We start from the raw sequence: 24,975 nt of genomic DNA, 5'->3' as shown, positions 1-24,975 counted from the left end.
AGGACTTAAGACTTGGCCATGGGAATATTGGACCAGCTCTGAGCAGCCCTTATAGCAACAGGCAGATCCCAACATGTGACCAAAGAAATATCAGAGAGAAATGGACCACAGACCCTGTGTCAAGCCTGTGGGAACCCTTTGCCAAGTGTACTCCTTCCCCCATTTGGTACTGAAGAGAACAGAGTGTCAGGAGATTGAGGAAGGGTCATGACTTAGAGGAAGGGCTGGGTGTGGGACAGGGAGGAGATAGGCTGCGGGCTGAGAGCAATGAAAAGTTCACAGTGCTGCAGGGACTGCTGGGAGCCCTCACACTGGTGACCTGGGCAGTGACCTTTCCTGCCATTGGAAAACCTCAGGTGTTCCTGTTGGCCTTTCTTCCTGGCTGTCCCCTGCCTTCTCCAGTCTCTCAAATGCCTCTCGAGTCTGTTGTCAGAGTACCTAGAACGTATGGTTTCATTCCTGACATACAGGGCTATACACGACTGCGTACATGGAATCTCTTTTCATGTACTTGGAAAATCCAAGGGCATTTTCGATCTTGAAGGTAAGCTCAAAACTCTGCTCCTGACAGATGAGTCCGGCTGCAGTGTTCAAGGGCATCCAGATCTGACAAATCCAGGCAGCATCTGTCCTATTTTAGGAGCTTGGCTATTTCCCCAGAACAAATGGAGAAAAGTAAAACAGGTAGGGCTTTCCAGCAGGGCTCTAGACTCCTTTAATTACAAGAAGTATAAGAGGCCATCTCGCCTATCCCTAATTCAGCTTCTTACAGGGGAAACAAATAATAAAAACATTCATTATTGTCATTGTTATAATGGCCATCATTCATTTTAAAGTCCAAGTAGTCAGTGTTTATTGGGGCGCCTGGGTGGCTTGGTTAGGTGTCCAACTCTTGATTTCGACTCAGGTCATGATGTCATGGTTTGTGGGATCGAGCCCCACATCAGGCTCTGCACTGGCAGTGAGGAGCCTGCTTGGGATTCTCTCTCTCTCTCTCTCTCTCTCTCTCTCCCCCCCCCTCTCTGCCCCTTCCCCACTGTACACACACTCTCTCTTACTCTCTCTTTCTCTCTCTCTCTCTCTCTCTCTCTCAAAATACATAAATAAACTAAAAAAAGGGGGGCTGCCTGGGTGGCTCAGTCAGTGAAGCGTCCGACTTCAGCTCAGGTCATGATCTCATAGCTTGTGAGTTCGAGCCCTGAGTCAGGCTCTGTGCTGACAGCTCAGAGCCTGGAGCCTGCTTCAGATTCTGTGTTTCCCTGTCTCTCTGCCCTTCCCCAGCTCATGCTCTGTCTCTGTCTCTGTCTCTCTCTCTCAACAATAAATAAAACATTAAAAAAAAATAGAGGGGTGCCTGGGTGGCTCAGTCAGTTAAGCGTCAGACTTTGGCTCAGGTCATGATCTCACGGTTCATGAGTTTGAGCCCCACATGGGGCTCTGTGCTGACAGCTCGGAGCGTGGATCCTGCTTCGGATTCTGTGTCTCCTTGTCTCTCTACCCCTTGCCCACACACTCTCTCTCTCTCTCTCAAAAATAAATAAACATTAGAAATAATAACAATAGAAAAAGAAGTCAGTGTTTCTCAAGTATAAATTGAAGAAAAGGCTTCTATTTTCTAGACATACTTTCATATCAGCAATAACAGAGCACAGGGCAAACAAAATAAAAGGATCATTAAGGATTTTCGTATCTAAAATAAACTCGCAGAACATCTCAAGGGACAGATTATCACACAGCTCTGTGCTTGGAGGTACACTTGGCCTCCATTCTACAAGCTCGGGGATGTGAGCCATGGGAATCTCTGGAGGTAGAGCCAGGCTAGGGCTGGGGTGTGGGTCTCACCCAAGACACTCGAGGCAACGTTGTGCCATGAAAACTCCACTTCTACCAATGAGAACAATAGTGTCAAGGACAGAGGTAACATCATGAAGGGCTGACATATTTAAGTATCTGCCACAGAGATAGTTGCTAGGAGTTTGGCACATGTGTTCTCACTTTTGCTTAGCACCACTTGTAAGAAAAGGGCTCATAGCGACCTTGTTTTGCAGATGAGGAAGCTGAGGCTTAGAGAGGTCAAGTCGCTTGCTCAAAGTCACACAGCTGGCAAGTGAAAGGGTCAAGGGCCAAACCCATACCCCTTGACTTCTCAGATCCTTCTGTTATCTCTTTTGCCAAACTGAGAAGAGCCAACCCAAACGTGGCAGGGGGATTCCAAAGAATGATCTTCGGTAAAAATGAAAGGGAACAATTAGTAAAGTGAAGTCTAGGAAAACCAAGGGTAGATCTCCAGGGATCAAGTGACATGCAAAAAGTTGATTGAGATGAGGGATGTAGAAGAGAATCTGTAAAGAGAAAAGTAGTCTGAGACCTGTCCAGTTTTATTTTCTTTTGTTTCAACTGAAGCATAGTTGACATGAGACCCGTCTTTTACATGATGCTTATTTGTGTGGTAGGGAAGGTATGTGCCTTAGAGAGCCTTGCTGGCTTGGCTCTCACCTTTCCCACCCCATCCAGGGCTCCCACCTCCCAGACAGGACAGAACTGGGGAGGAAGTACACGTGCTGCAGGTGGAACGTGGGCCCAGGGGCATTTGTGCACTCCATAACCAAAACCCCTGCATCAGGCTCCAGATCCATCCAGTGGGCAGTGGAGAAGATGTATTGGCTGAAAGGACTCACAGTGGCTGACTATGTGTGTCTCTAACAAACACATCCCACAGAACACCCATCCTAAGCACTCACAAGCAAGGAGACCTATTAATTTAGCAACATGGGAAATGGAAAAACTTTTAACAAAAACTCTATGAGTGATGTAAATTGTGGGAGAATGGAAATAATGATCTATTTGTCTTAACGAAGAATGTTTATTACCAAAGAGGAAAGGAAAGTATTCCTGGTATTGATACACTGTTTAAGTAATAAGAAACAACCCTCTTTGGTCTATCCTCCACATTACAAAGACATTTTAAGTTGGTGACTGTGATTTGAGCACACTCATACCTGGATGAGGGTTTCTTACTTGTTCGCATGAACCTTAGCCCTGTTGAAGAGGGTTTGTGAATTCTCAGGTTCCTTTCTTCTTTGCTTAGAGGAGGAGGCAGGCAGCGTGCAGAGTAGGGGTCGATAAGCACTTCTTCAATTTTTCCTAGTAGGTCGAGACAGAAAACTATTCTGACCCCTGGCAATTTCCACAGGACACCACCGATGTGCTTTTCTATGCAAGATGCATCATCATATTGCAGAATTTCTGTTTGCAAGCCACCCCCAACTTAATCCAGGACCCTCTTTTTCCCCTCTGAGAGCCAAATACATTGAAAACACTCAGTACTGCCCTGCCTGTGTGTACAAAGAGAGCCAAGAGCGTACTGCCCCAAGTGTGCCGGAAACAACTCCTATTGGTCATGAAAGCTGATGGTTAAATTTTTAGAAAATTGATAAGCTTGTTGTTAAGCTTTAAAATGGCCATGTGTGAGGCACCTGGGTGGCTCAATTGGTTGTGCATCCAACTTCAGATCAGGTCATAATCTCAGTGCGTGGGTTTGAGCCCCGCATCGGGCTCTGGGCTGACAGCTCAGAGCCTGGAGCCTGTTTTGCTTTCTGTGTCTCCCTCTCTTTCTGCCCCTCCCCCAATCCCCACCCTCAAAAATAAATATACGTTAAAAAAAAATGATTTTTAAATGGCCATGTGTGAGGTGCCTGGGTGGCTCAGTCAGTTTAGCGTCTGACTTTGGCTCAGGTCATGATCTCGCAATTTGTGGGTTCCAGCCCCACATTGGGCTCTGCACTGACAGTGGGGGGCCTGCTTGGGATTCTCTCTCTTTCCCTCTCTCTCTGCCTCTCCCGCCTCATGCTTTTTCTCTCTCACACAAAATAAATAAACTTTAAAAAGTTTTAAGAATAAAATGGTCATGTGCGGAGTATTTACACCATTGGCAAATTCTACAATAATTTTTTTCCCTTTGAGAACTGAAAATAAGAGACCATGATTCCTTCTCTGGACATGCCATGCATTCACAATTTTTTTTCAGCTAAAGTTGGTGAACACCTACTAAACAACAGATCTTGTAGTAGTTATAAGAGCCCTAATGATAGGTGATACATGATCTCTGGATCAGAGAGACCTCATTGAACCACTTCCTGACCATCCTACTTACTGCTAAGACAGATGAGAAGCTTTGGGTCTATCTGCACTTGAGATTGAAATAATTTTTTTTAACCTTATTTATTTATTTTGAGAGAGAGAGAGGGAGAGAGAGAGGGAGAGAGAACAAGCAGGGGAGGGGCAGAGAGAGAAGGAGAGAGAGAGGAGAAGGAGAGAAGGAGAAGGAGAGGAGAGCCCGAGGCAGGGCTTGAACTCACAAACCATGAGATCATGACCTGAGCCAAAATCAGTTGGACACTCAACTGACTGAGCCACCCAGGAGATCCAAGATTGAAGTATTCTGAAATCTCTCCCATTTGCCATGATCAAACATCCTAACAAAGGTATTTCAGAAGCTTGTAAGCAATTCATCTGAAAATGAAATCTTTACTAAATGACAGAAAAAATCAAGTCCTTATCTCTTTAGAAATACTTTTCTTCCTCTATCTCTTTTCCTAACTTTTACCCTGCATCCTTGGGGGGTTTCACGCCAAAGAAAGGAACATAGTACAGAAATTCCCTTGGGTAGTGCAAGGCATTTTGCTTTTGCTAGAACCTTCTGGATTTCTGGGAACAGGTTCACAGAGATTTCATAAATGCTACTAATCTTTTGTTTATTTTTTAAATCTTGTTCAAATATATGATTTTCTCATCATTATCTTGCCTCCTGTTTCAGTTGAATTCCATGGTTGTGTCCAGAATGAAAAATGCCAGGAAAAAATAGACTGACTTGAGTTACGACAGCCTAGTTCACCTGTGGCTGGAGCTGGTATGACCCCTTGGTTCTGCTGAATGACCTTGAGCTATCACTTTCCCAATAAGTGTGCAACAGGATGGCATTTCTAACCACAGGAACATTTAAAGGATTAGCTGTGGCCCCCGAGGCTTTTTAGAAAAGGTAAAGGCAATTAATTCTTACTTATCCAGTACTGGATAGTTTAAAAGACAGACTCTGCATTGTCTAGATTATGGAAAGCCTTGGATCCCTTACTTCTTAGAACCATAATCAGCTTAAAAAGGCTTGAAGCTGTGAGTGCTCAGAATTTCCTGTTGAGGATCGGCGCTGACGCTGTGGTTGCTCCCAGGAAATGAAGCAGGGTCAGGTAACAGCCTCAAAGACCTGGGTCACGGAGAATGTGACTCCTGACAACATTCCCTTAAGGGGAACTTGAGAATGGAAAACAATAAAGGAGAATCCTGGGCCCTCGCGTGTGAGGGTACAGAAGTGGGGTGAGAGGTAAGGGCATTACATAATTTTGTCTTCTCGATTTCCATCTCTCGTGGCTTCAGTTCTTTATCTCTGCTGATCTTTCTAGGATATTTCATTTGTAAGCCTCCTCTATTATAAAGATACTGAGCATTTTTTGGAATACCTTCTCTGGGATACATGCTGGAGATACTCTGAAGAACAAGATGTCGTTTCTTCCCCAACAAGGAGCACACAATCCTTGGTTGGGGGGGGGGGAGCAGGGGAGGTGGGGAAGAGAAGCCAAGATGGAAACGTGATGCACTAGAACTCAGGGATTGTGGGAGGGGTCCCTAAGCCACCCTAGTCATGGTAGTGGGGGAGCTCCCTGGAAGAGATGGGATCGGGGCTAATTTAGAGACAAATAGACACGATCCAGACAAGTGAATGGAGAAACAATATTTCGAGCAGAAGAGAGAGAAAATGTGTAGAGATGTAAAGGAACAAAATACTTCGAGGAGCTCTAAGTAAAACTGGAGCTTAGGGTTTGATCAGGGAGGAGTGGTAGGAGATGAGTAAGTAGAGGCCAGCCCTGGAATGTTCTGTAGGACATGCTAAAGGACTTGCAATTTAGCTAGGGGAATAACGAGAAACCAGTGAAGTATTTTAGCAGTATTTAGCCTTATTACAGCTGTGACTTAGAAAGCATTTTAAAATAAGAATAATAAGATTCATTGATAGTTGCTGAGCACTTATAATGTGCCAGGCAAATTTGGGGTATTTTTCTTGATGTGACGCATGTCAGTGCCACAACAGTCTTGGCTCAAAGCCACATGGCAGCAGTAAGGTGTAGTGTCAAGATACAAATCCAGCCAGAACACCACCAGAGACTCTGTTTTCAGCTGCCAAGCCACAAACATATCTTATATTGCTTTTTTTCAGTCACAAATGCAATGTAATTCTCATTGTTTATCTTCTTCTTGTTTTTCAACTTGAAGCCAGTTTACCCCAGCAATCCCCATGCATATGCAAGGGGTCTCTCCTTTTGAGAAACCCCAGATTTCTATTACATAAGGCCTAGGGAGTTTACAAATTGGAAGGAATGCACAGAGAAGTCCACATTGACTAGACTTTTTGCCCTTCTATGGTGATCACATAGTTCCTCAGTGAAGATAACTCTGCAAGACATTTTTCCATTGTTTCAATCGCAAGTTTTGCTGGGAATCCCCAGGAATCCCTAGCCTACGCTCAGTTTCTAGATCCCAGAATAAGTTACTCCTCCTTTTCTCTATTTCACTTGGGGCCAGTTTTTTTAGAACCAAATTCCTTGTTAACGAGGAGCACAATTAAGAAAAATCAAATCAGAGTTAAATGAGGGATAGTTAAAAAAAAGCAAAAAGGATTTCTTTCATTCCTAGAGGGCCAACCTCGTATCTTTAGGAAGGCCCAGATTATGCACAGCACCTTAGATATGCTTGCAAATAATCAAACGTCACTTTTATTCCGTCATCAACCCAAATTACCAAGTACCTGCTATGTGCCAGACACCATGCTGGCTAGCTATACAGAGATGGTTAAGTCATGGTTTCCTCCTTCGTGCCTAATAGAGTTGCCCAAAGTCAGTCACTGATACTCGTACAATGTGGGTGTTTATTGTCTTCATTTCCCTGAATACCTCCATCTCCTCCGTGATTCTTGCCACATGCATCTTTTGACTTGTAGGACATCCTAAAACACATCTTCCCCTGAAATGGTCCAATTCTACGCAGCTACTCTGGTCCAGGGAGATGAGAGATGGCTCCTGATGTGGGTCATCTGACTAAACCAGTTCTCACCAATGCATTACTTAACTTTCCCATTTGACTAACAAATGACTAGGCACACTCTAGCCTGTGATGTTAAGGCCTATTTGGGAGTTGTTGGGCTATGGTCATTTTCTTTCTTTCTTTTTTTAAGTTTATTTAATTTATTTTTTTTAGTAATCTCTACACCTAACATGGGGCTCAAACTCCCGATCCAACGATCAAAAGTCACATGCTCTTCCAGCTGAGCCAGCCAGATGCCTTGGGCTGTGGCTATTTTCTAAAGGGAAAGGTGAAGAGTTTTGATTTCAAGTCATCAGGGAAGAATCACTATTACTTTAAGCACCGAACATGGAAATATCTCTAGAAGAAATGTCAGCCCTTTGGAAAATCTCTGAAAAGCCCAGCTATGTGATCATAAATCCATTCCATCCCTTTCCGAAACATACAAATTTCTCCTTGGGAAATTGTAAGTTTTAAGGGCCTAAATGCAATGCCTGAGGATCAGTCGTCATGGAAACAAAGCTAGGGCATGAATAACTCATTCAGTCTCGTACCCCCTTTCACACCAGGCACTGCTCTGGGGGATATGCTGGGCAGACAGCCGCAGAGCAAAAGGGACAGTGTGCGATCGGAGAGTCCCGGATCAGAAATCTTTATCTCTCAGTATTTTTGGGGAGAGCCTATCGTTCTCATTTGTGAATGGCGGAAGACATGGAGAGCTGAGAGGAAGTGAACTTTCAAATTCATTTTACATTAATTTTTCATTAACTCCATTAACAGCACTCTTCTCCTGTTTTCTCTTTCTTTTCTTTCTTTCCTTCGTCCATCTACTCTGCTTATTTCCTACTTCATCCTGGCCATCCCCAGGCAGTGTCATATTGACCTCTTTTCCAGACGCCCAAGGGTTGACAAACCAGTTCCCCAAGTATCGCCTTCACTTCCACAGTCATCACTAACTGTAAGTGACAGGTGAGCCTTCTGAACTGTACAGACAGCATGTGCCTTGTGCAAAGAAAACGAGGGCAGCCTTGTCAAAGAGATGCCAGTTTCCGCTGCTCCTAGACACAGCATTTCATTCAGACTCTCTGAGGAGATCATTGACGGCATCTTTGTGCAGTGCAGCAGTTGAGGACACCAGCTTTTACAGGTATCAGAGTTTAGTCACCTTTGTTTCACAAGCGGCTAACCAGGACCTAATACAGTGACAGGACCTGATGAGCGAGTATGGTATTGCCTACTGAGCCCCACCCAGCCTTTGAAAACTGTGTCTCTCTCCTCCCACCGCTTTATCTTTATGGAGTTCTTATTTAATCTTACCCCAGTGGTCATAACTGATTGCTTGATGATAAGATTCCTTTCCAAGTTTGGTTAGGTGCCTTGTCCTGGATTTTGGGGCTTGGAATTACAGTGGCTAACAACTGTGAAGGTAAATATTAGAAGATGCGTGTAGTTATTATTATACCATTACGCATGTAGTGGTAAAAGATTTCCACCACATGGAAATAGATGGTCTGCAACAGCAGAGGGCGAGAGACCCAGGAAGAAAGAGATGGAGAAAGAATCCACACCGTATTAGGTCCCTCCCTTCAATGGTTCCTGAGGTCTGCTGCATCTCTGGCCTTTTTGTGGTTTGGTTGCTCTGGGAGAAAGCCCAGGATCCTTCGAGTGTGCTTCCATTTTCTCTTAAGGTATACATTGAGTTTTTGTCACCTGCAATCAAAAGGATCTTGACTATTCCCTGGAATTTAGCAGCACTCTGTAAATGTTTGCTGAGTGATGAATGTGCAGATTTTCAGACTCCAAATTCAGAACGCCATAAGACTTGAAGATGTTAGAAAGGCCCTTTGGTTTGTCCCTCATTCTGGGTGCCAATTCACAGGCACCACAGCCAGGGAGAAAGTGCTCTTGGTTTTAAAGCCCCCTGGAAGAAGATTTTATAACCTCCCTTGATGATTTAATAAAGCAGATGAGAAGAACGTGGATAATCGTGACACCTTGAACATCTCCTTTTCCCTTAAATTCCTGTATTCCATTCCTAGTCTTGACGATTTTCCACTTCTCATTTTTAAGCTATTATTTTAAATCTTTAATTCTTTCATCTCTTTCAATTTTTCATACCATCTAAAATCTATTTGATTTCCCAAACTTTTTTTTTTTGGTTAATAATATCACATTTATCATTGTCCCCTGATGACTAGCCTTCTCCCTTTTCCAGAGAATTCAAGCAGCTCATCATTAAGAGACATATGATGTACACTGTTCCATCCAGCAGACATTTACTGAGAACCTTGTATAAAGCAGGCACTATAGAAATATCACAACTAGATCCCTCGTGGAAAGAAATTACTTAAAGTCTAGTCGAAACCTGATAATAGAATTTCATTTGTCTGAGATTGAAATTATTACAGCTATTGTCCTTATTTTCTTCATTGATTCACTGTTCAGTCATTCAGCACACAGGTTTGAGTTTCTATTCGGGGCTGGGTACTGTCCTGGCTCTGGGTTTATGAAGTCGAACAATGTTTCTATATTCTGGTGGGAGGACAGAAAGCAAGCAAATGCACAATTAACTAATTATTTCAGATGATGATGGATAGTGATAATTGTTATGACTAAAAGGAGCAGAATAAAGGATTAAGCATCCTGGGTTGTAGGTAGGCTATTATAGATGATGAGATAAGCAAGGGGTCTTCTCTGAGGAGGTGGCATTTAAACAGAGACCTGAGTTACACAAAAGGTTGAGCCATGCAAAGATCTAATGTGATAGCAGCCCTGCCAGATGGCCCAAGGAATTGGACTGGATGGTCTCTGGGGTTCCTTTCAGCAGAAACACTTAGAATTCTACCCTCTCCGCCTAGTTTCTCTTTTACAACAGTTTTTATGTTTCCTCTCAAAACCTTTGCCAACATGCATAACTTCTGGTTGTAGAGCCCAGGGTTAGTCCCTAGGGAGGTTCTGTCAATAATTAGGACTCCTGGCCCCAGCGGCTTATGATACCATCTAGCCCTCCCTCATTTCAGAAAGAGCCCAAGATGCCAGACAGAGACAAGTTCTGATCTTTCAGGGAAAAAGAAATGGTTTTGGGGAGCACTAGATAGCATCCTGGTGCCATGGTTAATATGCTATGTAAACCTTAATTTCTCCATCTGTAATTTTTTAAAAAATTTTTTTAATGTTTATTTATTTTTGAGACAGAGAGAGATAGAGCATGAACGGGGGAGGGTTAGAGAAAGGGAGACACAGAATTCGAAGCAGGCTCCAGGCTCTGAGCGGTCAGCACAGAGCCCGACGTGGGACTTAAAATCACGGACTGTGAGATCATGACCTGAGCCGAAGTAGGATGCTTAACCGACTGAGCCACCCAGGCGCCCCTCTCCATCTGTACTTTCGAAATGGTCACAGTATACACAATATTGTCTTTATAATTTAAATTCATAAGAAAGAGATCAGAGGCCAAATTCCTATGCAATGAAGTATACCAGATGCCTGGTGTCCTTTGGTCACATTAGAAATGTACTGACTTTGACTAATGCTAGAATAGGTGGGCCGTCACACGGGCATTGTGAACCTTGGTTCTGAAGATTTACTTTTGCTTCCGCCAGTCACCCTGATACCACTTCAGATTAAATTCTCAGATTGAGAACATTTGAGCCACACTAGTCGTGTGAACTTCGACCACTTGTGTGAGTGCCAGCTTGTAGTTTAACTTCTCAGATGAGATGTTTCTCACCCTTTCTCCACCAGTGCCACGACAGAAACATGCCAGATTGTTTTTGCTGTCTCTCCCTGTTTGGCGAGTTTATTTCTCGTTTACCTCTATAGTGAAGGTATAGCCCCCCTTTTAAAAAAGTATATTTATTTATTTTGACAGAGAGAGAGAGAGAGAGAGAGAGAGAGCACAGGAGGGGCAGAGAAAGAGGGAGAGAGAAAGAATCCCAAGCAGGCTCTGCACCGTCAGCATGCAGCCCGATGTGGGGATTGAACTCATGAACTGTGAGATCATGACCTGAGCCGACATCAAGAGTTGGGCACTTAACCAACTGAGCCACCCAGGTACCCCTGAAGGCATAGCCCTTAGATGTCTCAGCTTTATGTAGGGGTCCCCCCATTTGATTCCTCATCCTGGACATTTTTTTCTTAATTAGTGCATAAAATAATGGCACATTTTTAATTGATGGCATTCTAGATTGAGTAGCATCTAGTAATTAATTAGAAAGCCTAGAACTTTGGGAATAAAATGCAAGATGGGTATGTGGAATGAGGGTGGCACAGAGGGAGAAAGCCACTGAAAAGGGACATGGGAACAAACAAAGAGACTAATTCATCATCTACGCTCAGAGAAGAATCAGAATCTGACTTCACTAATAAAGCACTGTGATTATTGGCTACCATTTGGGGCCTGAGTGCCTGAGGATGTGCTATGACACCAGTGAGACCTTGGACCTTAGGGTAGCACATCAGAGTCCCAAGCACAGCTAGGAGAGGGGATCCAAGAGTTTACACTCTTATGGTTCATTGGGTTGGGGGGGGGGGGCGGCAAGTTCTTTTTCTGAAAGAAAGGTGACTGGGAGCCCTTGCCCATCATTTATTTATTCTTTATCTCCCTACTATCTGTAAATTCCAGCAAGGGCAGGCACTTTGGCTTTCTTCTACATCAGTGTCTTCCAATGCCTAGACACGTCTCTGACTTATACCCGGGGCTTAACAAATATAGGTCACTGTTGGCACCTGCTAGAGGTGATGCAGGGGCTCAGGCCTGCGTTCACAGTGACAGACCCAAAGCAAACAGGCAGAGGTACAGAGACACTAGAAGTAGGAGCCAAGATGTGAAGCCAAGTGGGTCAGAAAGGAGAGGAGCTGATGTGTGAGGCGGAGTAGAGCAGGCAGAGGAAAGGATACTGGAGGAGTGCCCTGAGCTAGAGAGCAGGCTTCTCTTCAGTCTTCCTTGTGGGCCCTGAGCCTCTGGTGTGGGTGTGCTGAGGCCAGGGAGAAAAGCGAGCACGGGGCGAGTAGCCAGGTTGCAGGCAACACAAGAAGATACATTTTTAAGATGCTGCCCATGAAATTCCTAAACCATAATTTTTTTTTTTTTTTTTTTTTTTTTTACAAAATGTCTTATAGTAAAAGCAACTCAGAGACAAAGCAGTAGAATGCTCAGGTGCCCATGGGCTTGGCTCCACCTACACTCTTTTCTCTCCCACATCAGAGGTATCTATTCCTCATCCTCGCCTCTGCTCCTCATCACCAAACTTCCTTCTTTCTGCAACTCATTGCAATCCCAATTCTTCTGGAGCCCCCAGTGCTGTGACTGGCTTACTAGCATCTTAATTATATCTGGTAACTCTTTTTCCCTCCTTTCCTGTTGGACTTCCCTGTGTTATCTGGCACCCCCTGGGAACCTCCTATTTCCTAAAACTCTGCCCTTGGTCTCTGGGACACTTTCTCCTGGTTTCTTCTCAGTTTAATTGTCAACCTTCTCTTTCTAATCCTTTGTTGACATTCTCCAAGCCTACCCACTTGGGTCCCTCTCTTTACACACTGCAGCACAACACCGTCTCCTTGAATTATCTCATTGATATCATTAGCTTCAAATACCACCATCAGACTGTTGACTCCTAGAAATGAACCTCCAGTCTAGTCTCTCTTCATAGGGTCCAACTGTATATTCAGCTAGAAGTTAAAAAGATTTACCAACCTTGCCTGGATTTTTGCAAAAGCCTCTACCTGGTCTCCCTCCAACTGGTCTTTCCTCCTTCCACTCAGCTGTTTGTTTCTCAAACCCAGTTCTGGTCATGTTTTTCTTCAGCCTGCTGAGTAAGTATTGCACATCCACATAATATCATAGCTGGTATTTTGTACGTGCCTTTATGATTACACCTATCATATGGTGTTGTAATGCTTTGTTTGCATATCTGTCTCTCTCATTAGACTGTGAGTTCTAACTAAAAACTATTATCTATAAATCATCTTTGTAAAGCTTCCATGAAGCATAGAGTCTGGTATGTTTTAGGAACTCAGAGAATGAATGAAATAGTTAATGAATGAAAGCAAATGTTGGGTTGGGCTGAGATCCCTTCTTGTTAAACATTAACTCCTTTTAAAACCAACACTGCCACATTTCTTACTTCTTTGTCAGCTCCTTAATACATTATCCCTATTGACTCTTGTGTAATATTCTACAAGTGGAGACACAGAAAACCTTAGACCAGCTTTGGAAGGGAATCTCTAAGCATAGAAAGAACCCTAACTAAAAGCATTCCAAGCACAGTTTCAGATCCGTCAGGTCATACTACGTTTACAGCTAGTTAATAACTAATATTTACTGAGAGCTATGTGCTCAGGTGCTGTACATAATCACTCCACTTAATCCTCACGGCAACCCTATGTGGTAGGTATACTAGCACCATCTTGATGGACGTACCGTCTTATCCATTCTTGTGCCCTGGTACCATCATGTACCAAGATGGAAGTACCATCCCAAGGGAACTCCGCCAACATGAGCGCAGTGCCCATGCTTGTATCCGCTATGGTTCATCCCCCGTAGAGGCTGCCCCTTTGCACTAAAGACAGTAGCAACGGCTCTTTAAAATTAGCTTATGGACAATTGTTCTAGGAAACCCTGTAGCTCAGGCTAGAGACTCCTTCCTCTCTCCTGTGCATACCTCCATCACAGCACTTCTAACATGTCATTGTGATTATCTGTCAGCCTACCTCTACTGTCCAGTTAGATCACAAACTTGTCAAGGACAAAAAATGATTATATTAATTGTTGTATCTACAGCACCCAACGTGATGCCTGTTGCTTGGTATGTTTTCAGCAAATATTTATTGAATTAAAGTAAATCAAATGGAGAAAAGCCCTAAGCTAACTGATGGCCCTAGGGGGCACAGAGGCCTGCTCCCAGAACTGGACACCTTCTATTTCTCTTCTGTTTCTCAATACTGAAACTGATGCCCTCTTTAACATAAAAATTTTACAGCCCCTCTGATAATCACTAATATGGAAAAGATAATAGTTTTTAGCTACAGTCCAGTTTCTGCACATCCTCACCAGCTAAAAAGACTTTATTCAGATTGACTTTCATTATTTTCTACTATTAACGTAGTTATGTTTGTTTTAAATGCATGTGTATATATGCAAAATATTTCAATATTGAATGCAACTTCTTCAAAAAAAATTTTTTAAATGTGTATTTTTGAATATTAAAAATAGATCTACCCTATGACCCAGCAATAGCACTGCTAGGAATTTACCCAAGGGATACAAGAGTGTTGATGCATAGGGGCACTTATGCCTACTTTCAACAGTAGCCAAATTATGGAAAGGGCCTAAATAAATGTCCATCAACTGATGAATGGATAAAGAAATTGTGGTTTATATACACAGCGGAATACTACGTGGCAATGAGAAAGAATGAAATATGACCTTTTGTAGCAACATGGATGGAACTGGAGAGTGTTATGCTAAGTGAAATAAGCCATACAGAGAAATACAGATACCATATGTTTTCACTCCTATGTGGATCCTGAGAAACTTAACAGAAGTCCATGGGGAGGGGAAGAAAAAAAAAAGGTTAGAGAGGGAGGGAGCCAAACCATGAGAGACTCTTAAAAACTGAGAACAAACTGAGGGTTGATGGGGGGGTGGGAGGGAGGGGAGGGTGGGTGATGGGTATTGAGGAGGGCACCTGTTGGGATGAGCACTGGGTGTTGTATGGAAACCAATTTGACAATAAATTTCATATTAAAATAAATAAATCAATGTTTATTTTTGAGAGGGGGGAGGGGCAGAGAGAGAGGGAGACAGAGGATTCAAAGCAGACTCTGCACTGAGAGTGGAGAGCCTGATGTGGGGCTCAACCTCACCAACTGTGAGATCATGAACTGAGCTGAAGTCAAACATTGAACCGACTAAGCCATCCAGGTGCCCTGAATGCAACTTCTAAATGCACCTCCCTACCCCCAGAGATCATGATATGGCCCCACTGAGAATTCCTGGGTTTCCCAGTTTTGCTCTGGTCAGCCCCTTCCTCAGGCAGCCCCTTGGATCTCGTCTCGTGACTGGGCTTTACCACAGATGACCAGACTTCCAAGATACTGAACTCCTGCTCTTGACATTTCCAAGTATCTCTTTCCCCATCTCCACACACATCTCTGCCTCCCTCTCTACTGCTGCACTCCACTTTGTTAGGACTCCAATTGCTGACCAAAACTCTAGGGCTGACAGGTATAAGACTTGTTCACTGCCTTTGCCACTCTCTTGGGTCTAGTCTGCCTTCCTACCCTCTACCACCCACCTTGGAAGCCTTGTCTATCCCGGTGGGCAAGCTTCACACCAGGACCTACCTCCTCTGGCTCCTCTCTGCGCTATCAGTCCACAGACATGACACAATCCAGTAACCTCGAATGTCTAACAGGCTAAAAGAAGAAAGGCCTCTGATGCCAGCACGTGTCATTTCCCACTCTGGGAAAACCCAACACGATGAGGCTGGGTTTTGTTTGGTTTGAAGCCAGTTTTATCCCTCAGATGGTAGAGGATTCCATGGAGAGAACTGCTATTTTGAACATAATTCTAACAAGGTTGAGGTGATCGGTTGATAGGAAATCTTAGATATTGTGTTGACCAAGAGATGGACACTGTTCACAATCAGAGGCAGAGTAGGATAGAGGAAGGAGCTTCCGATATGTGCTCAGAAAGACCCAAGTTCAATTTCCGACTACATACTCAGAAAGACCAAGTTCAAGTTCCAAAGTGTGAGTTATTTAGCCTTTGTGAGACCCAATTTCTTCACTCATATTTGGAGATAATAACCCTAACCATTCTGAAGGGTTATTGTAAAGATAAAATGTGAACTCACTAACAGTGTTGACCATGTAGTAGAGAACACAGTAAAAACTTATCTGATTACCCTCTTTATCAGCATCCAGTATGAGGTTGGTAAATGTTAGTTTATCAGATTTCCAAATGTTAAATGAAAACACGTGTTTGCTCCTGTGGTCAGAGACTCTAAGTGGAAACCTTGAGCACAATTGTATCATTTCTTATAAGATTTTTTTTTTTTTGCCATCTGAATAATTAAACATCTTATTCTTTAAAAACTAATGGGTCATGATAGAAAATGGGTTTAAAAGCTAAACAATCACAAAAAAATATATATGAGGACTGTTAAGCATATGAAAACAAGTTCAGTCTCATAATTAGAGAACTAAAAATTTCAATGACACAGAGATATTTTTCATCTCTAAAATTAGTTTTAAAATAAAAATTATTACAGTCGTTGTTGAGGCTGAGAGTAATAGGCACATGCATGCATTTGTAGTGGTAATAGAAATTAGAAAACTCTTATGCAGGGACATTTTTCAATTTCCAATAAATGTACATATGAGCTTAGCTTAAAAAATATGGGACACTTCACAAATTTGCATGTCATTCTCATGCAGGAACCACGCTAATCTTCTCTCTGTCCTTCTAATTTTAGCACATGTGCTGCTTTTACTAAGACGGGGATACGTTTATCCTCATTATGTGGCACAGGAAACCAGGACTCAAAGAAGTTAAGTAACTTGACCAAAATTATACAGTTATAAAATATCACAATTCTGGGTTTATCTCTGCAATTGCATCAACCCAATATGGTAAGGATGTTATCTCATACTTATCAGAAGGTCTAATAGGTAGTTACATACAAATTTGATGAACAAAAAAGAAAAAATAATAATTACTCAGTAAATGGCCTTTACTTGATAGCAGCAGTTGAAACGAACAACGTGAAGAGGGGTGGTATTTAAAGAGGTTTTGGTTTTTTTATAAAACAATTATCTTGGCCTTTGCAGCAGGTCAATGTCATGAAAAAGAAAGTTGGGGTACAGTTCGCTTAGATTAAAACAAGCAAAATTGCAAAGTGTCCTCCCTGATTTTTTTTGGCTTTGAGAAGACCAGCCATAATAGACATGTTGGGAACAAACTGGGGAACTTGAATATGGACTGAGTGGAGATAAAAATAAGGAATTATTATTCACTTTTCGTTGTGTGTGATAACAGAAACTGTCCTTTAAAGGAGAATTTTCTTTAATTAAAAAAATAATTTTTTTAAAAAATTCTTTTACTTTGGAGCTACATGCTGAACTATTCAGTGGTAAAATGTCATGATGTCTTTATTTTAAAATGGTTCAGTAAAGCGATTTGTAGATAGAGGGAATGTGGAAAAATATTGACCACTGCAGACTCTAGGTGGAGGATATATAGGTGTTCTTTGTGGTATTATTCTATTTCTCTGTCTGCTTGAATATCCTCAGAATAAATTACATATGAAAGAAGAGGCCCTTGGGAAGCTCTGATCCAAAGGGAGGGCTCTAGAATTGTTCCACGGGGCTTGGTTCCTGGCCCTGTTCCTTACAAAGACTGGGAGGACTAACACTCACTGAAACCTAGGTTTGGCAAGATGGTCACTGGCTGGAATCTGGCTAAAGGAACCTTAAGAAGAAGAAGGTAGGGTCGTGTGTACGGGCTTGAAAAAATGAACAGCCTGAGAAAAGCTGTTAGAACAGCAATTTTCACCAAAAGGGCAAAAAAGCGTTAGTTGGTGGCAAGTCATTGTGAGAATGAAGTCACACAGCTGCCAGGAAAATGAATTTCAGGTCAGTCTGCATTTCTGGAAGCAGATAATCCAGAACGAGGGGGGTTGAGAGTCCCTCAGGCACATCGGGCCAGGTGTATCTGGAGTTTGAGATTCCACTCTGAGAGCCTTGTTTTGAGTGGCCCTGTGTGGGTCCAGAGAGGTTGACCGGGTCGTGTCATATTGGCCAAAGAACCTCAGGATCAGAAGTTTAAAAAAGACTAAGAGGAACATGGGTGGCGCCATCAAATATTTCATGGGTTTTGTGCAAGACGGACTAGCCCTGTGTAGGCAGCTTCATAAAAAAGAACCAGGTACACTTGTTACACTAAAATGAAGACTTTTTGTAAAGATGCCAGGGAAGGACTGCCTTTGCTAAATGGAGAGCATTGTGTGCACCGTTCATCGTTCATCGCTCTCCTTTTACGCTAAGAGAACAATGGTAAATTTGAGACAAAGAGAGAGGAAAAACAAGACAAAGTTCTTCAGAAGTTTGAAACGCTACATAAGCTGAAGCAAGGTTTCTATTTGCCGGTACTAGCATTTTGATAGCAAAATTTCCAAGGGCTGGAGATAAAATTTATCTTTGCGCTGGATGCTTGCCTAACGTTTGCCGTTTGCAAGCACGGTGTTGTCCATGTTCACGAAGACAAATAATTACATTGATAGTTTATCCAAAGCTAGATAGCCCTGGTCACTTTTCAAAGTTTTTATTTGTTTGCTTGTTCCATCTTGTTTTGTTTTTGAGTCAGTGAAACATTCATGTGGTTTAAAATTCAAAGAATAGGGGCGCCTGGGTGGCTCAGTCAGTTAAGTGTCTGACTCTTGATTTTAGCTCAGGTCGTGATCTCACGGTTCTTGAATTCTAGCCCTATGTTGGGCTAGACAGTGTGGAGCCTGCTTGGGATTTTCTCTCTTACTCTCTCTCTCTCTCTGACCCTTCCCTGCTCATGCTTTCTCTCTCTTAAAATAAATAACCTGAGAAATGAAATTTAAAAAATAAAAATAAAATTATTTATTCAAAGAATAAAGGAATACTATGAAATATCTCCTCCCTCTGCCAATTTCTGTGCTCCAGCCATACAGTCCCACTCCTCAGAGCCAACTAATGTTAGCCAAAATCTTGTTGTTGCATGCATGCCTTGCTCTTTACCTAATTTTCTCAATGTGAGAGTCTAGGAAGCAAGGGTTTCCTGACTCTTTGGCTATGTGACCCATAAGATGCTTTCTGTTACACAGGACCAAGTAGAAGCCAATCCCAAGGGATTTAGGAACAAGTATTCCCTGAAACAGCAAACACCAGCAAATGCCTAACTCCACTATTCTGCAGTTTACTGGCCAGGAAGTGAAATGCCTCGCCAAAGACTTTGCAAGGGAAAGATAACATCTGTGGGGGTAAATATGGCTATTTCTTCTCTGACCAACTTTTCCGGCAAAGTTATACAATTGCATCTTTGTTCTTGTCCAGAGAGCTGGGCGGCTGGTGCTATGGAGCACCATATTATGTGTCATATACTATTGTTGGTATCACTGGGGATTTATAGTGGACAGTAACTCATGCTTATTTACATATTGGCCCATCCACATGCTCTTCATTTATGTCTCTCTGTGTTATTTCTCCAATGGAAACAAGTTCCTAATACCTAATACCACTGCCCCCAATTCAGGGAACTCAAGCTCCTATTTTCTCATATTGCTTGGCAACTGGGAATGGACTTTTCTTGTAAATATCTTTCAACTATGCATCTGGGAGGCTCCTGTGGGGATATGCTGTTAGTATGAGATATCATTCTCATCCTCATTAAGTGATACATTTTTCTAGAGAGACAAGAATTACATGTATGAAACAGGGATTGTACTTAGGGCTCTCAGTCTTTAAGAGTGTAAAAGTTTCCTACGATGAAAAAGTTTGAGAACCACTGATATAGACTATTGTTCTCAGTCACCACACTAGAACACTGGCAAACACCAGAACGTTATTCTTCTTGATGAGATTTTGGAAACACCCTTGTACTCCAGATGGGGACTTCTTGAGACTTAGGAAGCAGTCTATCTGACTAAGCATATAATATTCAAATTACCTCAAAAACTCCAAATAATTGTGCTTGGGACATGTATTTCTCCCTAATTCAGGGGTACAGATACCCCAAATCCTTTTACTGGATATGTTCATTTGCAAAGCAAAAAAGAAGAAAGAAACATTTTTATCCATGGTTTGTCTGTCCTTTGGCAATGATCTGAAGTGGAATCATGATTCATGTGTGCTCTGAGAGGAAGTGCGTATTACTTCCGGAATTACTGACCCCTAACTGAACTGAAACCAAGAATCATAGCCTACCAGAAACATAGGGCAATCGATCAAGTTTTACTGGTTTTGGGGGGGTTTGTGTGTGTGTATAAGAAATGAGGTCAATTTAGGTACCAGGCCATTTGTTAAAGATTCCTGAAGCCTGTTCTTCAAATACAGTCAGCACAGAGGTTGGTTCTCGCATGTTGGCCCAGCGTCCATTTAGCCAGGATTTGGGGATTCTACAAGGCTATTGCACCCTAAAGAAGGGAAGGGACCTTTTATATATGAGCCTGAAGGTGGGTATGGACCACTTGTGCCTATAAATACAATATTTGTAAGCCTAGAGTTTTCTTCTGTCTCCCTCACACTGCTGACACATGGACCAAGACAGAGCTGAAGGTGTACATTCTCAAACCAAAGTAACAAAATGACAAAATACAAGCACATGGTTTAGATACGATGGAGCGAAGATTAGATGAATATCTGATTACACACAGGGCGCTAAATGACATCACGTGAGCGGGGCAAGGCACGGTTCCTGTCCTTGACGGTTGCAACCACTAACCACTTGCCATTTTCCCCATTGCATCACAGTATCCTCTTGTCATCTGCCAGTTAACTGACAGAGATAAGGACAGAAAGGTGACCTCCATTTCCCTTTCATTATGTATTCATAATAGGTTAACCCCCTGAGGGACTTCCCAGAGCCATCTCCAGCCGTCTGCTCTGAAGAAGAGCTGAAATAATTTTCACAGGAAATTCACGTCTTAGAAACAGAAGGGTGTTGTCTATGACACCACAATTATGAATCCTAAAAAAATAAAATTAATGACTCTTGAAATGTTCCACTTGAATCAGCAAGTCTTTATCATCTTGTAAATGAGACCACTTGTCTTTAGGAAAAGTGAGAAGAAGATTGTCAAGAGCTAGAATTCTAGCAACTCCCAGGAAGGCAAAAGTGAGTCACCTTTTTGGCGACAGGTGGGTATTTATGAGAATGCGCTAGCGTCAGAAACAGGCTTGGTTAACTTGTTTTCTCTTGGTGAGTCTGGAAGAGGATGAGCTCCAGCCACTCATTGCCTCATTGTCTTGCCTACCGGCTCCTTTCCGGGCAAGGAAGAGAGCTGTGTCTCCCGCAGAGATTTGTAGGTATCTGCCAACAGTCCGTGGAAGACAGCTGTCCTGGGGCCCAGAATGGGCAGTCTGTAGTGAATGCTCTCTGGGGGATGGTGCAAGAAGAAGGAAAAGCAAGGGCTTCTTAGAATCTATTTTTAAAGAAATTCAAAGTATCTAAAGGTCACCAAAGGCTTTTGTTCAACCTTATAAAACAGATTCAAAGTTCACATAAGAATTCCTTTTAGGAGAACCATCTTTAGGCTTCTACAAATCTTGTCAAGGAGGTCAGAAAAGAGTACCTAGAAGCAAAACTCAAGTATTAAAAGTCGTGGCCAATTAAATACAAAGTGAATATAAAATGTGTCTGCAGTGGTAATGTGAGTCAAAGGGAAAAGAGGATTCGATGCTTAGAAGACTTTTCAGGGACACTTATATGGTTCTGTCTTCAAACAAACAGACTCACATGATCTTACAAAAAGTTGCAATAGTACTTGCATGTCAAAACGAACCTTCATTTTATGAAATGATTTAATTTAGCGTTCCTTAAATTCCTCATCATCCTGGCCTCTTCTTCAAACGTGATTCTAGTTACAAAAAAGTTGGTTAATCTTCAACTTTTCCAAAAGACACATTGCTTGAAGGAGAGTAAATTAGTGCATGAAATAACATCTTTCTATTGGAAGTCACTGAATGTAAGGGACTTGGGAGTCCTGAATTCTCTGGAAAGCTCCTCGCTCCAGCTGAGTGAGAGCTAAGAGATGTCACAAGACCACAGACCTAGGATCCGGTTCAGTCTCGTCACTGGAATGAGGAAACAGAGGTCCAGGGTCACAGGCACTGATGGACTGAGGACCAGAATCCAGCTCTCTTTAATCCTAGCTCAGTGTCCCCTCACTGGCCAGGTGGTCGGCCAACTCAGGGGGTTTGCATCTCTACCGATGTTTACCGACAACAAGAGCCTGTGTCATGAAACGCCAGAGTCAATGTAAGTGAATCTAGAAGAAATCCCCATCACTTCCAGAGATAGGCTCTTTCCGTTTACTTGGTTCTTACCAATAATTACTGATAACACATAAAGGTTAGCTGACTCCAGAAAAATACTAGAAGTCGCGGTTGTCATCGATGAGAAGAGTCAGGCAGTGACCGGCAGGAACGTTCACGGGGATGAGTCAGCCGTCTGGCACTTGGAGCGTTTCCACAGGCGGTGTCACACAGGCGGGCGGCAGCTTCGGCAGCAAGCAGCAAGCGCTTTGGCAGGGACGCATCTCAGCTTTACAAACCGCTGGGGCCAGAGCCCTGTCAGCAGTTGTTCTGGGCTGATCAAAGGTGAAGGCTGCTTGTACTGAGTGTCTGACTCTCAGGCGCGGGGGCGAGGTGGTGGGCAGGCAGAACGCTTCTCTGGTTTTACAGGTGGGAACACGGAGGCCCAGACCGTTTAAACAATTTGGCCAGTCCTGTACAGCAAGCCGAGGCTCTGAAGCCAGGCCTCGTTGCTTCTAGGCTGGTGCTTTTACAAACACCTCGGGGAAGGTTAGAATAACCGAAGTGAAGCTTAGAGATGTCACAGTAGGTCCACCAGGCTTTAGCTCATAGCCAGCTCCGTAAGCACTCTCCCTGAAATCCTCCTCCAAGACTGCTGCCCTTGGATGGACTCTAGGGGCAAGAGCCATAATACGTCCAAGAACATAATGTGCTCATGTTATGTACACAAAGTCTGGCTCTTACATCGGTAATTGAAATACACTCCCAGCATTAATAAATTGATGAAAGGCATCTTATCGCACTGCCCTATAGAATTACAAAATAAACATTCTTGCTGAGGGAAGGGCATGTAAGTGTGTGTGTGTGTGTGTGTGTGTGTATTACTCCTTTGTGAGGCAGGCCTGAAAAAGTCCAGGTTCAGGGTAAACTCAGAACGAGTGTGTGACTGGAACAGAGAACACTGTGACCGGACGCACATGTCGGTCACCCAGTGTTCTTCTGGCTTCAAGAAAACGACGTGGTTGCGAACCGGTGAACAGCAGAGTGTGCTCTTTCCTTGGGTGGATGCTCTTAGCTCGAGGCTCTTCAGACCCTGAGGCTAAATGAGAGCCATGACCAAGGCCGGTATTTGTGGCTACCTAAGAAGGGGTTCACTGGGACTTGGCAGCCTTTGGCTGCACTCACATGAATGTCTCCAAACCTCAGCTGTTTACCTTTTACCATCCCAGCAGGATACCCCTTCTATCTTCACATTTCGGCTCTGGATGCCTTCTCAGGCAGTTCTGGCTCTAGTGCCCCTGAAGCCTCCCAAGATGGAGCTCAGACTTTTCCATTTGAATAAGCAAAGAAAGTGATCCTGATTCGCCTTACTGTGTGTATCAAATGAAAGAAAAATTGGAGGTGGCTTCAGTTAATACGGGAGCATGTGAGACGATGGATAAAGTCGCTAAAATGATAGCCTATGCTGCACTAAACCCCTGAGTTGTACCACCCCAAGGAATGACCCACCCCCACCTTCACCAACCCAGTGTTGGCTTCTCTAGAAGATGAGACACAGGTCAACACTGAAGCTGGAGTTAGATGGTATCCTTTTTTTTCTATTAATAGCAAGTGGACATAAGAATAACGCAGGGCTGCTGCCAGGAGAAGGCAGGTGGTTTAGGAAGCCTGTGGGGTGGAAGGTTCAGGCCTTCGGCGAGGCCATTCCAGGGTTGTGGGCATGCAACTCCTTCCCCACATTAACTGGTACTGTTAGGACTGCCTGAGATGGGATGATCTACTTTGTGCCCCATTTCCATGAAGATTCTTCAGCAAGTAGATTACGGGGCTCTTTAGAAAGAATGAGGCAGGGCCGTATGGCATGGAGAGGACCCAGGAAGGAAAATGGCATAGATAAAGCCAGTGAAGCCTGGGGAGGGGACAGGTGGGCTGGTGTGAAGGGAGCATGTCAAGGCCATAAGCAGCATGTGAAAAGAGAAAGGGGCAGACAGTGGGAACGTGTTCAGATAATTTAGAACCTATTTTAGGGATTAAACTTTTCATCCTACTACTGTGGGGGTTGTATGTCCCCCAATACAAGTACTCTAAAAATGCAAACCTGGGGCGCCTGGGTGGCTCAGTCGGTTAAGCGTCCGACTTCGGCACAGGTCATGATCTCGCGGTCCGTGAGTTCGAGCCCCGCGTCGGGCTCTGTGCTGACAGCTCAGAGCCTGGAGCCTGTTTCAAATTCTGTGTCTCCCTCTCTCTCTGCCCCTCCCCTATTCATGCTCTGTCTCTCCCTGTCTCAAAAATAAAATAAAAAATGTTAAAAAAAAAAATTTAAAAAAAAAAATGCAAACCTGTTGAGATGTCATTACAGGAATGTTTGGATTCAGTCTTGGCTTTTGGTGGAGGAAGACTCATCATTCTGTTCGGAAGAAGCAAGAAAACACATTAGTTATGTGACCAAAGCTCAGTGGAAAGGAATGTACCTTTACACATTTTAAAACACAGATGCTGTCTTGAGTCTGGCACCTGTTAACCTGGCGCTTAGACCACTTGGCCGCAGTGCGAGATGACTGGACCAGAGGCTGCTGCATCTCAGGTTCTTCTTGCTTTATGGATTTTGATAAAAACTTCATTGAAGAAAATATCTTATTCACTGTCAGAACATGTATGGTCTAAAAACAGAAGGAACCAAGAATCCTCCAGTGTCCAGAAAAACATAACAACTCTTCCAGATCAGTAATCTACCCTCCAAGTGCAAAACAGAATATTTTGGTTAGAACCTTCGTATTTCATCTCATCTCATCTCATCTCATCTCATCTCATCTCATCTCATCTCATCTCATCTCATCCCAT

General features: G+C 43.2%; 1 protein-coding gene and 1 non-coding gene across 7 annotated transcripts in view; both read right to left on the bottom strand.

Annotated features, from left to right (window-relative positions):
- Positions 1–2,852: 2,852 nt before the first annotated feature.
- CF3H1orf105 (chromosome F3 C1orf105 homolog) overlaps positions 2,853–24,975 on the bottom strand; it is a 56,104-nt gene continuing 33,981 nt past the window's right edge. For 2 of the 6 annotated variants that reach the window (XM_042975652.1, XM_042975653.1), the window contains 2 exons: positions 24,474–24,541; positions 2,853–3,144 (listed from right to left, as the gene is read on the bottom strand). In XM_042975652.1, coding sequence (XP_042831586.1) covers positions 2,867–3,144; positions 24,474–24,541 — 346 coding nt within the window. In that variant the 3' untranslated portion in view covers positions 2,853–2,866. Of the gene's footprint in view, positions 3,145–9,519; positions 9,664–20,884; positions 21,257–21,464; positions 22,807–22,833; positions 23,505–24,473; positions 24,542–24,975 lie in introns of those variants that run through there. The other 4 variants (XM_042975656.1, XM_042975654.1, XM_042975655.1 and 1 more) reach the window with 4 other exon arrangements.
- LOC122236035 lies at positions 16,528–16,634 on the bottom strand. Its single transcript, XR_006214244.1, has one exon. It is a non-coding gene; the product is annotated as a U6 spliceosomal RNA (small nuclear RNA).

This window comes from Panthera tigris, chromosome F3 (assembly GCF_018350195.1).
Source record: "Panthera tigris isolate Pti1 chromosome F3, P.tigris_Pti1_mat1.1, whole genome shotgun sequence".
NCBI classification, from domain to species: Eukaryota; Metazoa; Chordata; class Mammalia; order Carnivora; family Felidae; genus Panthera; species Panthera tigris.
The sequence above is the reverse complement of the archived record's forward strand: the minus strand, read 5'-3'. Positions and strand labels throughout refer to the sequence as shown.